This window comes from Halichoeres trimaculatus, unplaced genomic scaffold (assembly GCF_033239565.1).
Source record: "Halichoeres trimaculatus isolate MK-OKI-2021-1 unplaced genomic scaffold, fHalTri1.1 fHalTri1_scaffold_10, whole genome shotgun sequence".
Lineage (NCBI taxonomy): Eukaryota > Metazoa > Chordata > Actinopteri > Labriformes > Labridae > Halichoeres > Halichoeres trimaculatus.
In genome coordinates, this window is record NW_027437187.1 from 12,033,094 (window position 1) to 12,043,187 (window position 10,094).

General features: G+C 38.6%; 1 protein-coding gene across 1 annotated transcript; it reads left to right on the forward strand.

The window, feature by feature from the left end:
• The first annotated feature begins 397 nt into the window (after positions 1-397).
• Positions 398-9,530, forward strand: LOC141796383 (cytochrome P450 2J6-like). Its single transcript, XM_074677452.1, has 12 exons — positions 398-526; positions 1,159-1,425; positions 2,495-2,657; positions 3,112-3,264; positions 3,466-3,626; positions 3,947-4,015; positions 4,173-4,277; positions 5,935-6,073; positions 6,539-6,624; positions 6,895-6,996; positions 7,178-7,319; positions 7,429-9,530. Exons 2-12 carry the CDS (start codon positions 1,264-1,266, stop codon positions 7,614-7,616), a joined length of 1,470 nt encoding a protein of 489 aa, XP_074533553.1. The 5' UTR covers positions 398-526; positions 1,159-1,263; the 3' UTR covers positions 7,617-9,530.
• The last annotated feature ends 564 nt before the right edge of the window (positions 9,531-10,094 follow it).

The following is a 10,094-nucleotide window of genomic DNA, read 5'->3' on the forward strand; positions in this document are numbered from 1 at the left end:
TTCCTAATTATTTGATTTTTTCCCCCCACATCTAACCAACACATAAGGTAACGTAATTGCAACTTAGAGTTTACGTAATCAGAACGTTCTGGGAACCCAAAATTGTTGGTAGGGTACGCTTACAGCATAAAACAGTAGGCTACTTCAGCTCATGCAAAAATGAATTAATTTTTCTTATATTGACAATAGCACGAATAAGTGTATTAAAGCTGGAATTTAAGTTTTCTGAAAGGAGTGAAGAGGCACTAAAAGGCAGTACAAAATAAAACGCAAAGGCAAAAACAAAAGACAAGACTGAACTAAAACGTGTAAACTGAACAGAAATGGATGTGACATTCATACCACTTCACAAACACAGTTTCATGCCTTTCCAGAATGGAATATGTTAATATGTTTAACTCAAACCCCGGGACTTCCCTTTGTCGTCAGAGAACCCTGCTGCAGTGACATCGTCTGCCTGCACTCAAAGCAATCCTGTATCATTGTTGGGGAAAGCACGGAACAAACTTCGAAAGCTGGGCCAAAGGTAAGATAACACGCCTTGTGAACGTTTACATCAGTCCCTATATGAAAGACAGAACTGAGGAAGACCTCTTGTCATAGCAGGAGAAAAGAGCAGACTCCAAATATTTGGTCGAAACATCAGGTGTTTTGAACAGATGGGACCTGAACAGTGTTCATTTGGACAGACAGCTGAGGAGACACAGAGAATGGGGATTTCTGAAACTATTTTAACATTAACTTTATGCTGAAATATGTTCCTTGATTTTTTTCTCTAATTTCCCTCACATACAATATCATTTTACATCATCTTTTATATTCTGTGATACTTAAAAACAAATGAAGTAATAATTTTATTATCCTACAAAATGTTTAAACACTAGTACACAGTTATATGATAAATATAATACTTAGGTAAAATAATCACTACTTACAGTGTTACTTTCATCTGCACATTAAGTCAGTAACTCATCAGATTGCCTTCAGTCCTCTGGGATAAGCTAAATTAGCTTTATGGTCAGTGAATGAAATGTCTCATCTACACAAACTAATCTATAGTAGTGTGGTATATATGGCAGCATCGACCAAAGCTTGTCAAAACATGTGCCTCTCAAAGGGTATGAGTCTGTCTGCTTTTCTCCTTCACCTTCTAACCAGGGTAGCAAAGTACACCACCAGAGGAGGCAGGGCCAACAGCCGAGCTGCTCTGTTAAAGCCAAGCCACTGAGTTTACCCCTTCACTTGACTCAAGTCGTTTCCACCATGTTTGCTTCAATAATTCTACTATGGATCTGTGTCGTCTTTTTCATCCTACAACTGAAATCCCGGAGACCCAAGAACTTTCCACCAGGACCTCCTATCCTGCCTGTATTGGGAAACATTTTGCACCTGAGTCTGGAGAATCCCCTGAAGGACTTTGAGAGGGTGAGTGAAAATTATGATGTTGATACTTAGTCAATGTCTGTTGCTGCACAGCTGTATTTACAACAGAGAGTGCTTGAAAGGTTTTTTAAGTCAAAAAATGCCTACAGGTGTAGATTTTGCACTGCTTCATTTAAAGGAGGTAGTTCCCAGAGTAGCTCAACACTGTTACTTTAAGACTAGGAATAAAACAGATTGGCTCTTAGTGTAAAATAACGACATGTTAAAGCTGCGTAAATCTTGCTCTTGTGTAGTGTGCATTAAGGACAAAGGTTGCTATCACTGTTTTCAGGCAGTTGCGTAATGTGTTATCTGAGTCAACTGCCAACGATCCTGGACTAGATCCAATTAGTGGCACAAGCCATCTCACATAGGCATTTTTTACATACATCCAAATACAACAGCAAACTCTAAGTTTTAGTAGCTAATAATGAGGTGATTTATGGGATGCTAATTTAATGTTAAGGTGAATGAGGTTTGTTTATTCTGAAGGATAACTTGGGAAACAGATAAAAAAAATCTCTGCCCCACCATGAGGCTATGGGAAAGAGACACTACCTCTGTTAAGAAATAGAAAAGTACAGGACAGATGTGAAGGAAATCTCACAGTTTACAATGTTTAGAGAAAAAATAGAGCAGCTTCCTTATTAAAGAGATTTTCTGCACTATTCACTTAAAAAAAAAGAAATAAAATCATTTCTGTTGCTAGTTTTTCTGAAGATAGTCCTTTGCACACTTGATGTCTTACTGCTTTCAATGTTATTTTGTTTGTTGTATATATAGATAAGCCTCTGTTCTTACACTGTATTTTAATCAATCCATCATTTTGCTTTGTGAGTTTATTTTTCTGCAGCTGTTTCTCTGGTTTGATAACATTTCTTTTACCTAATTGGATTTATTTGCCATTGCATCTGCTTTGGTTTGACTATTTTGGGTTTACCATAACCTATATTTGTATAAAAACATAAGGACTGCAGTAGAACAAAAATACATTTCTCCTCTGAAGGGAAACATTTATCTCAATTTTGTAAAAACCATTGGTATTTCACTGACATGTACTTTCCTCTCCTAGCTGAGGAAGTCTTATGGAAATGTCTACAGTCTGTACTTGGGTCCCAAACCAGCTGTTGTCATCAATGGGATGGAGGCAATGAAGGCAGCTATAGTGACCAAAGCCAATGATTTTGCTGGACGGCCCCAAGATCTGTTTGTTAATGACACCACCAACAGGAAAGGTGAAGTACACCTGAGCACCGGGGTTAGAATCAAGGTCTCTTATTGCTTACTTGTCTTTTTTTGTAATTGAATGGAGGAATCAAATTTTCTTCTTTATTTTAAGTATGACTCGTGACAGGGAACTTTGTCACGTTTTGGGTTTTTATTGTTAAAAAAAACCCAAGCACAGAAGATTAAAAACACGTTCTTATACTGCCTGTTAAATGTGTGACATTCACTCTGCTGTAATGCTTTGTACAATCGTATGCTTAAGCATCAAAAGTTGTAACAGAGGTGAGACAGGCTCATCAGGAAACAGGCCTGTTTGTGTGTGCATGTAAAGCAAGGTGGTAGATGCACTGGATGTATAGGAGAGGATTGAGCACACTGAACAATGTAATTTTAATGGAAACATCCAATTGGATGACCTTAAAGCTCACACTATGCACTTGTTTGTCACTTCATATGTTGTAGGAGTGATTCTGGCAGATTACGGCCCCAGCTGGAGGGAGCATCGTCGCTTTGCTCTGATGACCCTGAGAAACTTTGGAATGGGGAAGAACTCCATGGAAGACCGAATTCATGGAGAGATCAAGTACATCATGGGTACACTGGAAAAAAATGATGGTATGTCATCTACAGGTCCATTAAACCCACAGTCATCCCTGCAATCTCTGTAAGAAGTATTCAGGACACCTCTTAAAGAATTCCCTTTCATGTTTCTCTCTTTATATCCCTGATACCCTTTGCTCCCAGTGTTTGTTGTTGAATCGCCACGCCAATGCCAAAAATTAATGTGTCTTATCCATCTTTGTTAATCTTTTACAGGAAAAACCTTCAGTCCTCAGCTCATGTTTCACAATGCAGCTTCCAACATCATCTGCCAGGTTCTGTTTGGTACTCGCTACGAGTATGACGATGAGTTCATCAGAGTGATTGTTGGCTGCTTCACTGAGAATGCCAAGATAGCCAATGGACCTTGGGCTATGGTGAGTGAAGTCACACTTTTTGGCATCACCCCAAATTTTAACTATTACATAACCCCTTTCTGTAAAACATTGTTTTATGCATCAACATGCTAAAAATAATGCCTCATTGAAATTCTGTGTGACAAAACCTTCACATGCTGTTAGAGCAAGTCTTGCTTTCAGGATATTGGGTTGTTATTTAGCCCAAGAAGTGGTCTATGGTGTGTACCATGTGTGCTGTAAAACTGCTGTAGTTAAACATGTTTTACAGAGTTATTAATGCCAGAGAGCAAAATCTGCTTGTTCTAAATATTCTCAATTATTCATCTTCATGTTTTCAGCTTTATGATTCTTTACCCATGATTCGTGGCCTGCCGCTGCCCTTCAACAAGGCATTCAAAAATGTTGAGGTATGTTTACCATTGTTGAACTTTTGTAAATTGGTTTAAAAAAAACTGACACAAAAGAAACTGAATTGAGGATCAAACATGTAATTATGGAATAGCATATAAACGGTGAAACCTCTAGTGTTGGGAAAATTATAGTAAACTGTCTTGTGTTTTTCAGACATGTCAGAAACTTGCTGTTGATTTGTTAAATGAGCACAAAAAGACCAGAATCCCTGGAGAGCCACGAGACTTTATTGACTGCTACCTCGATGAAATGGACAAGGTGTGTGCAAGCATGGACTCGTGTGTGTGGGTTGTATAGAGCAGGGGTTATGCTGTGTCTCTTCCATGTTTATTTGAACTCCTGTCCTTTGCCTCAGTAGCGTGAGAGGAATATAATCTGTTGAACACTAACTTCACTCTGTCATTGTTTCATTGTTTAACTTTTGTTCACTATGAGAAGTAAAGGTGCTGGCTAGAACCATATAAGGTTCTTCAACTTGTCCTCAAAGGAGAATCATTTTTGATTCCTGTCAGAATCCCATGTAAAGGTTTGCATTTGTTAATCATTTGTAACCGTGATTGAGGAGGGAACGCTGTGGATATGAGCCGCTGCTGTGCTTGGGATGTTGCATGGGGGGCACAGGCTGTCTGTGCTTCTGAAAAACCCCCCATCATACCTCAGTTTATCTTATTTACACTTATGTTAATTATTGGCTGACAAAGCATCAACAAAATCTTATTTGTTAACGAAACGGTCTTAAAACCACTAGGTACATGGTCTGTGCCAAGTGGGACACAGACAGCCATGTGGAGCACAGACAGTCAGTCCAAAGAGCAGAGAAACACAGTCCATGTCCAGTGGAGCACAGACTGCTTGTGCCCCCCAACAACTCAAATTACAGAAGGGACTCGTATCCACGGCATTCCCTCCTCACTCATGGTTACAAAACGCTGTCACAAACATCAGCAACAACAACAACAGTTGCCTAACATTTAAATCTTCTAGAAAGGGCTCTCTGTTTTGAAACTGTTCTTACAAGAACCCTTAGAAAATAGAAATAGAGAAATAGAAAGTACTTTATTTATCCCCGAGGGGAAATTCAGGAGTCACAGCAGCAATCAATAAAACAAAAGTAAGAAAGTGTATTGAAAGTGCAAAAAGGTCCATAAGAAAATAGATGACGACATCCCGTCCACCACTCGTCCGTTTCTTGTAATTTTTTTCGTCTCTTTTTTGTCATCTTTGTATTTGGAGTGGATCATTACTTTGTGTGGTTCATTGTTGGTCATGCACACCAAACTTTTTGTGGCTTCAGTGATATTTTTACTACTTTTCTCCTGTGTTTGTCTGGAGATCCTACATGTAACCATGGCTGCATTTTTTACATGTGAAATCAGCTGTTAGCAGCCTGTAGCATGTCAATGCTAACTAGTGTAGGGCTTGATGATTTGTATGGTTCATTGTTGGTCATGGACACCATGAAAAAAAAAAAAAAGCAGTCTTACAAATCTTAGTCTTAGTCTTAGTCTTACAAAGAACCCCTAAAGAACCCTTTAAAAAAAAAAAAGTGTTTTTCAGAAGATATTGTTCAGGGAAGAACTTCTGCCCTTTAAGAAGAACCCTGTTGGTACCCTTACTTCTAAGAGTGTGAAGTGTATGTCTGTTTAACTCCTGGAGTGCGCATGAGGTCATGTTGTGGCTTGTTTTAGTGTTACACAACCACTGTTTTCATGGTAAATACTCACAGTCATTTATAACTGACAAGTTAATCTGATGTGAAACTGACTTCATGTGTAAAGTATAATGTTATCTTTGTATCAATATAAGTTTGTGTGCATGTGAGTGTGCATGTGCATTTTGATGTTTGTGATGCATTCCTTGGCTTGACTTGGGCCCAAATGTGTTAAACTTCTTCAAACAATCCTTCTCCCTCTAGAGGGCAGAGGAGGATTCTTTATTTTCAGAGGGGCAGCTGACGATGTACGCTTTAGATCTTCACTTTGCTGGGACTGACACCACTTCCAACACCCTGCTCACGGGGTTCCTCTACCTTTCAACACACCCACACATCCAAGGTGAGCCTGCTCATGCCATTCTCCCTCTGCCAACAAACAAATAATTTTCATTGAAGAACTTTTGCAGTTCTTTGCAGTTTTGAGGTTTCCTGTGACTGTATCTAACTGCAAGAATCTCCATGCTCTGCTGTGTACATCTGCACTGTCGTCCTGATTGAGCTGGACTGAGAAAGTCCATGCTGTATTGTTTTTTTTGGGTTTTACTCAAGGCAATTTGTTTCAGGTTTATATTCAGTTCACTTTGTCGAATAAGCAAAAACAAGAATCCAAAAAATTAAAATGAATTGATAAATCATTGAGTCATTCAAGAACAGGGTTTAGCCACAGACAGATTTATTGAAGGACTTTTTTTTTCTATCATCCAAAGGTGAAACCCTTGTCTTGATCATGGAGGAGTTAAAGCTTGATAATAATGATAAATACTTGAGTACAGCTTGTGTCATCTCTCTCTTCTGTGTGTCTCAGAGCGCTGTCAGCAGGAGATTGACTCTGTGTTGGAAGGGAAGGAGCGTGCAAGCTTTGAAGACAGACACAACATGCCGTATGTGCAGGTAAACAAAAATTTCCCGTTCATGCCATGTGTTCATTTAGGCCAAAGTTGCACATTTTAGTAGAGAATGACACAAATCTGAGTAAAATAGGAAGTGATTGTCAAAATGAAAACACTTAATGAGGTGATGAACATCTTTACTGCTGTTTTCAGTGCATTGCTGATGTGTCTCACACCCCAACTTTGCTGATCTTTTGTCATGTCAAAACTTTCTCTTTTGCTCAAAGTCGTAAAAAAACTGAACATGTTGTTTAACTCTTTCTTTATGCAGGCTGTGATCCATGAAATCCAGAGGGTGGCTAACACTGTTCCACTGAGCGTCTTCCATTGTACGACTAAAGACACAGAGGTCATGGGTTATTCCATCCCCAAGGTAAGAAGCAGATGGTTTTACTTCATACTTGACAAGGGTTGGCTTGTTTTCACAGAATCTATGTCCAAACAAATCTTCATGATTGCTGCCATGCTTCAGTGACAGCACTGGTGTTATCTATATGCTGTACCTCTGGACCTCTAACAAATATTCCTGCTTTCTCATCCTCATTTCTCTTCAGGGCACGATGATCATCCCCAACCTGACCTCAGTACTAAACGAGGAGGGACAGTGGAAGTTCCCTCATGAGTTTAACCCTGAAAACTTCCTCAACAACAAAGGAGAGTTTGTTAAACCAGAGGCTTTCATGCCTTTCTCTGCAGGTGAGTCTGCATGAAAAACAAAACACTTTACAAGCTCCTGTTACATTGACATGAAGGCTGGGTTTCATCTTGATTTTTCCATGATTTTGTGACACTTTTAACACCTCAGGTCCTCGCATGTGTCTTGGTGAGAGTCTGGCTCGCATGGAGCTCTTCCTCATCACGGTGACACTGCTGAGGAAGTTTAAGTTCAGCTGGCCTGAGGATGCAGGGGAGCCAGATTACACACCGGTCTATGGAGTCACACTTACTCCCCAACCGTATGGCATGAAGGTCCAAATCAGGGGAGCAAAGTAAGAGGAGCAACAGGCGCACAGCAGAAACAGAGGAAGGTGACTCAGTTAGTCCAAGACAAAGAGGGAAAAGGGATAAAACAGGATTTCATGCAGAGTTGATGTATGGACAACATCAACAGCAGCTGGATCCAGATGTCTCACAACTTTGTGGGCTGAACAAGTTCAAATAACTTAACCTGAGCACTATGACGAGCTCAGAAGCTTAGCCACCTCTGCTATCTCTCTGATTGTAACTTCCAAGGCAAAGGCTACTAGTTGCAACATCACAATCAAACATTCCTTGACCTGTGACACCCTTTTAGGAGAAACTAGAGTCTTTTTTATATATTCAGGTGTATTGGAGTTCAGGGTCATCTGTTTCATATGTAATCTGTCAATAGTGGTAAGTTAATCATTAACCAGTTTGGCTCCACAACATTAAGAAGGAACTCTTTCTATAATAAAAAAAAAGGGAAAAACAATTCTCTGTTCATCAGTTAGTGTTTTAAGCCAACAAGCTAATATCTCTTTAAGCTAGGCAGCATGTTTCTAATGTTTGCTACAAGCTGCTCAAAAATGGAACAAACTTATGGACTCCTCAGCTACCTCATGCTGGCAACAACACAAAATTCACCTCAGTGTATCACCTCACCAACGGCAAGTGTTGTGACTTTGTTTTTCACATAACTGTACCCTTGGTTTAATTTTAGACCTTTGAAACACTTCTTCTGAAGTGCTATCTACTTAAAAAAAAAACACATCTCTGTCACTTGTGAACAATTTTTGAAATGCCTTTTAAGACACAGACTTTGCAGAACCTGGCCCCTTTACTACTTTTTCAACTACGTACCAACCCGTTAAAAACCACAGGTTTATCTAACCAGACACAAGTCAGCAACAACTCAGGCTGGCAAATGGTTGAATTGATAAAAACTGTTATTTCCATTTTAATAGCATGCTTTTGCCCTAGAATAGCTGCATACCATTTAGTGTGGATATAATAATGCACTGGAATATAAGCATTGCACTAGTATTACAAGAATTGTTGCACTAGAATAGATTTAATTATTTTGCAAGGCCTAAAAGTTTAACCTTATTTTGAGTCCATCCCCATGTTATAAGAAAGAAAAAGCCCTTCAAACATCATTGTAGTAATTGTTGTTTGATAGTTATCCTTTTTAAGGGATGCACAATGTCTAATAGTGTATCAGAAGATGTAGGACTCACCTCCTCACCTTGACACTGATACACAGGTATACAAGTATTAAGTCTTTATCATTCAGAACCAAAAACACAATCTTCTTATTGTGCATGCCTTCTTCCCTTCCAAATACTTAATCTGCAGTCACAGCTGTTTGGATTTTAATCATCTTGTTAAAATTTTTGGAATGTAACTTGAAGTTTTTGTATATATTTTTTTATTTTTTGTAGAGTGCAGGACCAGAGTATAAAAGACAGGCCTATAAAATAGTCGAGGAATTGCCACAGTCAGGTGAGGAGGAGGGGAAGTCTAATAGAAGTGTGGAGGAATGGCTGCCAGATGTGAAGGATGAATTATGCTAGCAGTAGTGACAGTGGAGTGTAGGAAACTTAGTCTGGAATAGATGCTGAGGGGAACAAGGCTGAGGGAGCTGAGGATGTAGATGATGCTGTAGGAGATAAGGATGTGAGGATGTAAGGAAGGGAGGAAGAAGGCAGGTAATGCAGAAATGTATGGAAAACTAAAAAGATCTATCTAGGAATACAGGAGTTTGAATTCCTCACTGGTCTTGTGGTTATGTATGTGAGAGTTATATAGTTTTAAAGTTCATATCAAACTTCCTATTTAAAAAAAAAACTTATAATTGAATTCATCATTTTTGTTGAATAAATATTTCTACAAAAACATAATGCTGTACCATATGTAAAGATATTTTCATTAAATTTTGGTTGTTTAAAAAAAAAAAAAAAAAAAAAAGGTCAGCCACGGTAATCATGCCGAGAGATGATTATCAGCGCTAAGTTATTATAATTTATGCATGAAAGAGTACAAGTAATATACAGCCTTTTTTAGTTGGCTCACTAACATCACACTGTTTTATTTCATATAAATTGTTTATACATTGAGATGTTTTGACATTTAACTGATTTATATGTAATTTTGTGGGAAATTCTGTATCCATTTATGTTTTGATGTGTAACATTCCTTGTATTGGTTTGTAGTCTGCATTACTAAGCCCACAAACTTAATAAAAATGATAGTATACTTCATTATTAACATAAGTTTTACCAGATTTCTTCTTCTTCTTCTTCTTCTTCTTCTTCTTCTTCTTCTTCTTCTTCTTCTTCTTCATCTTCTTCTTCTTCTTCTTCTTCTTCTTCTTCTTCGTCTTCTTCTTCTTTTTCTCGTTTTATAGCTTGTTTTCTTGGCTTGCTGTGCGTGAAACAGGAAATGGCCAACATGTCCATGAAAATACGCTCACTGAGGCTAAAGGCACAAATTAAGCAGACAAACATTCCT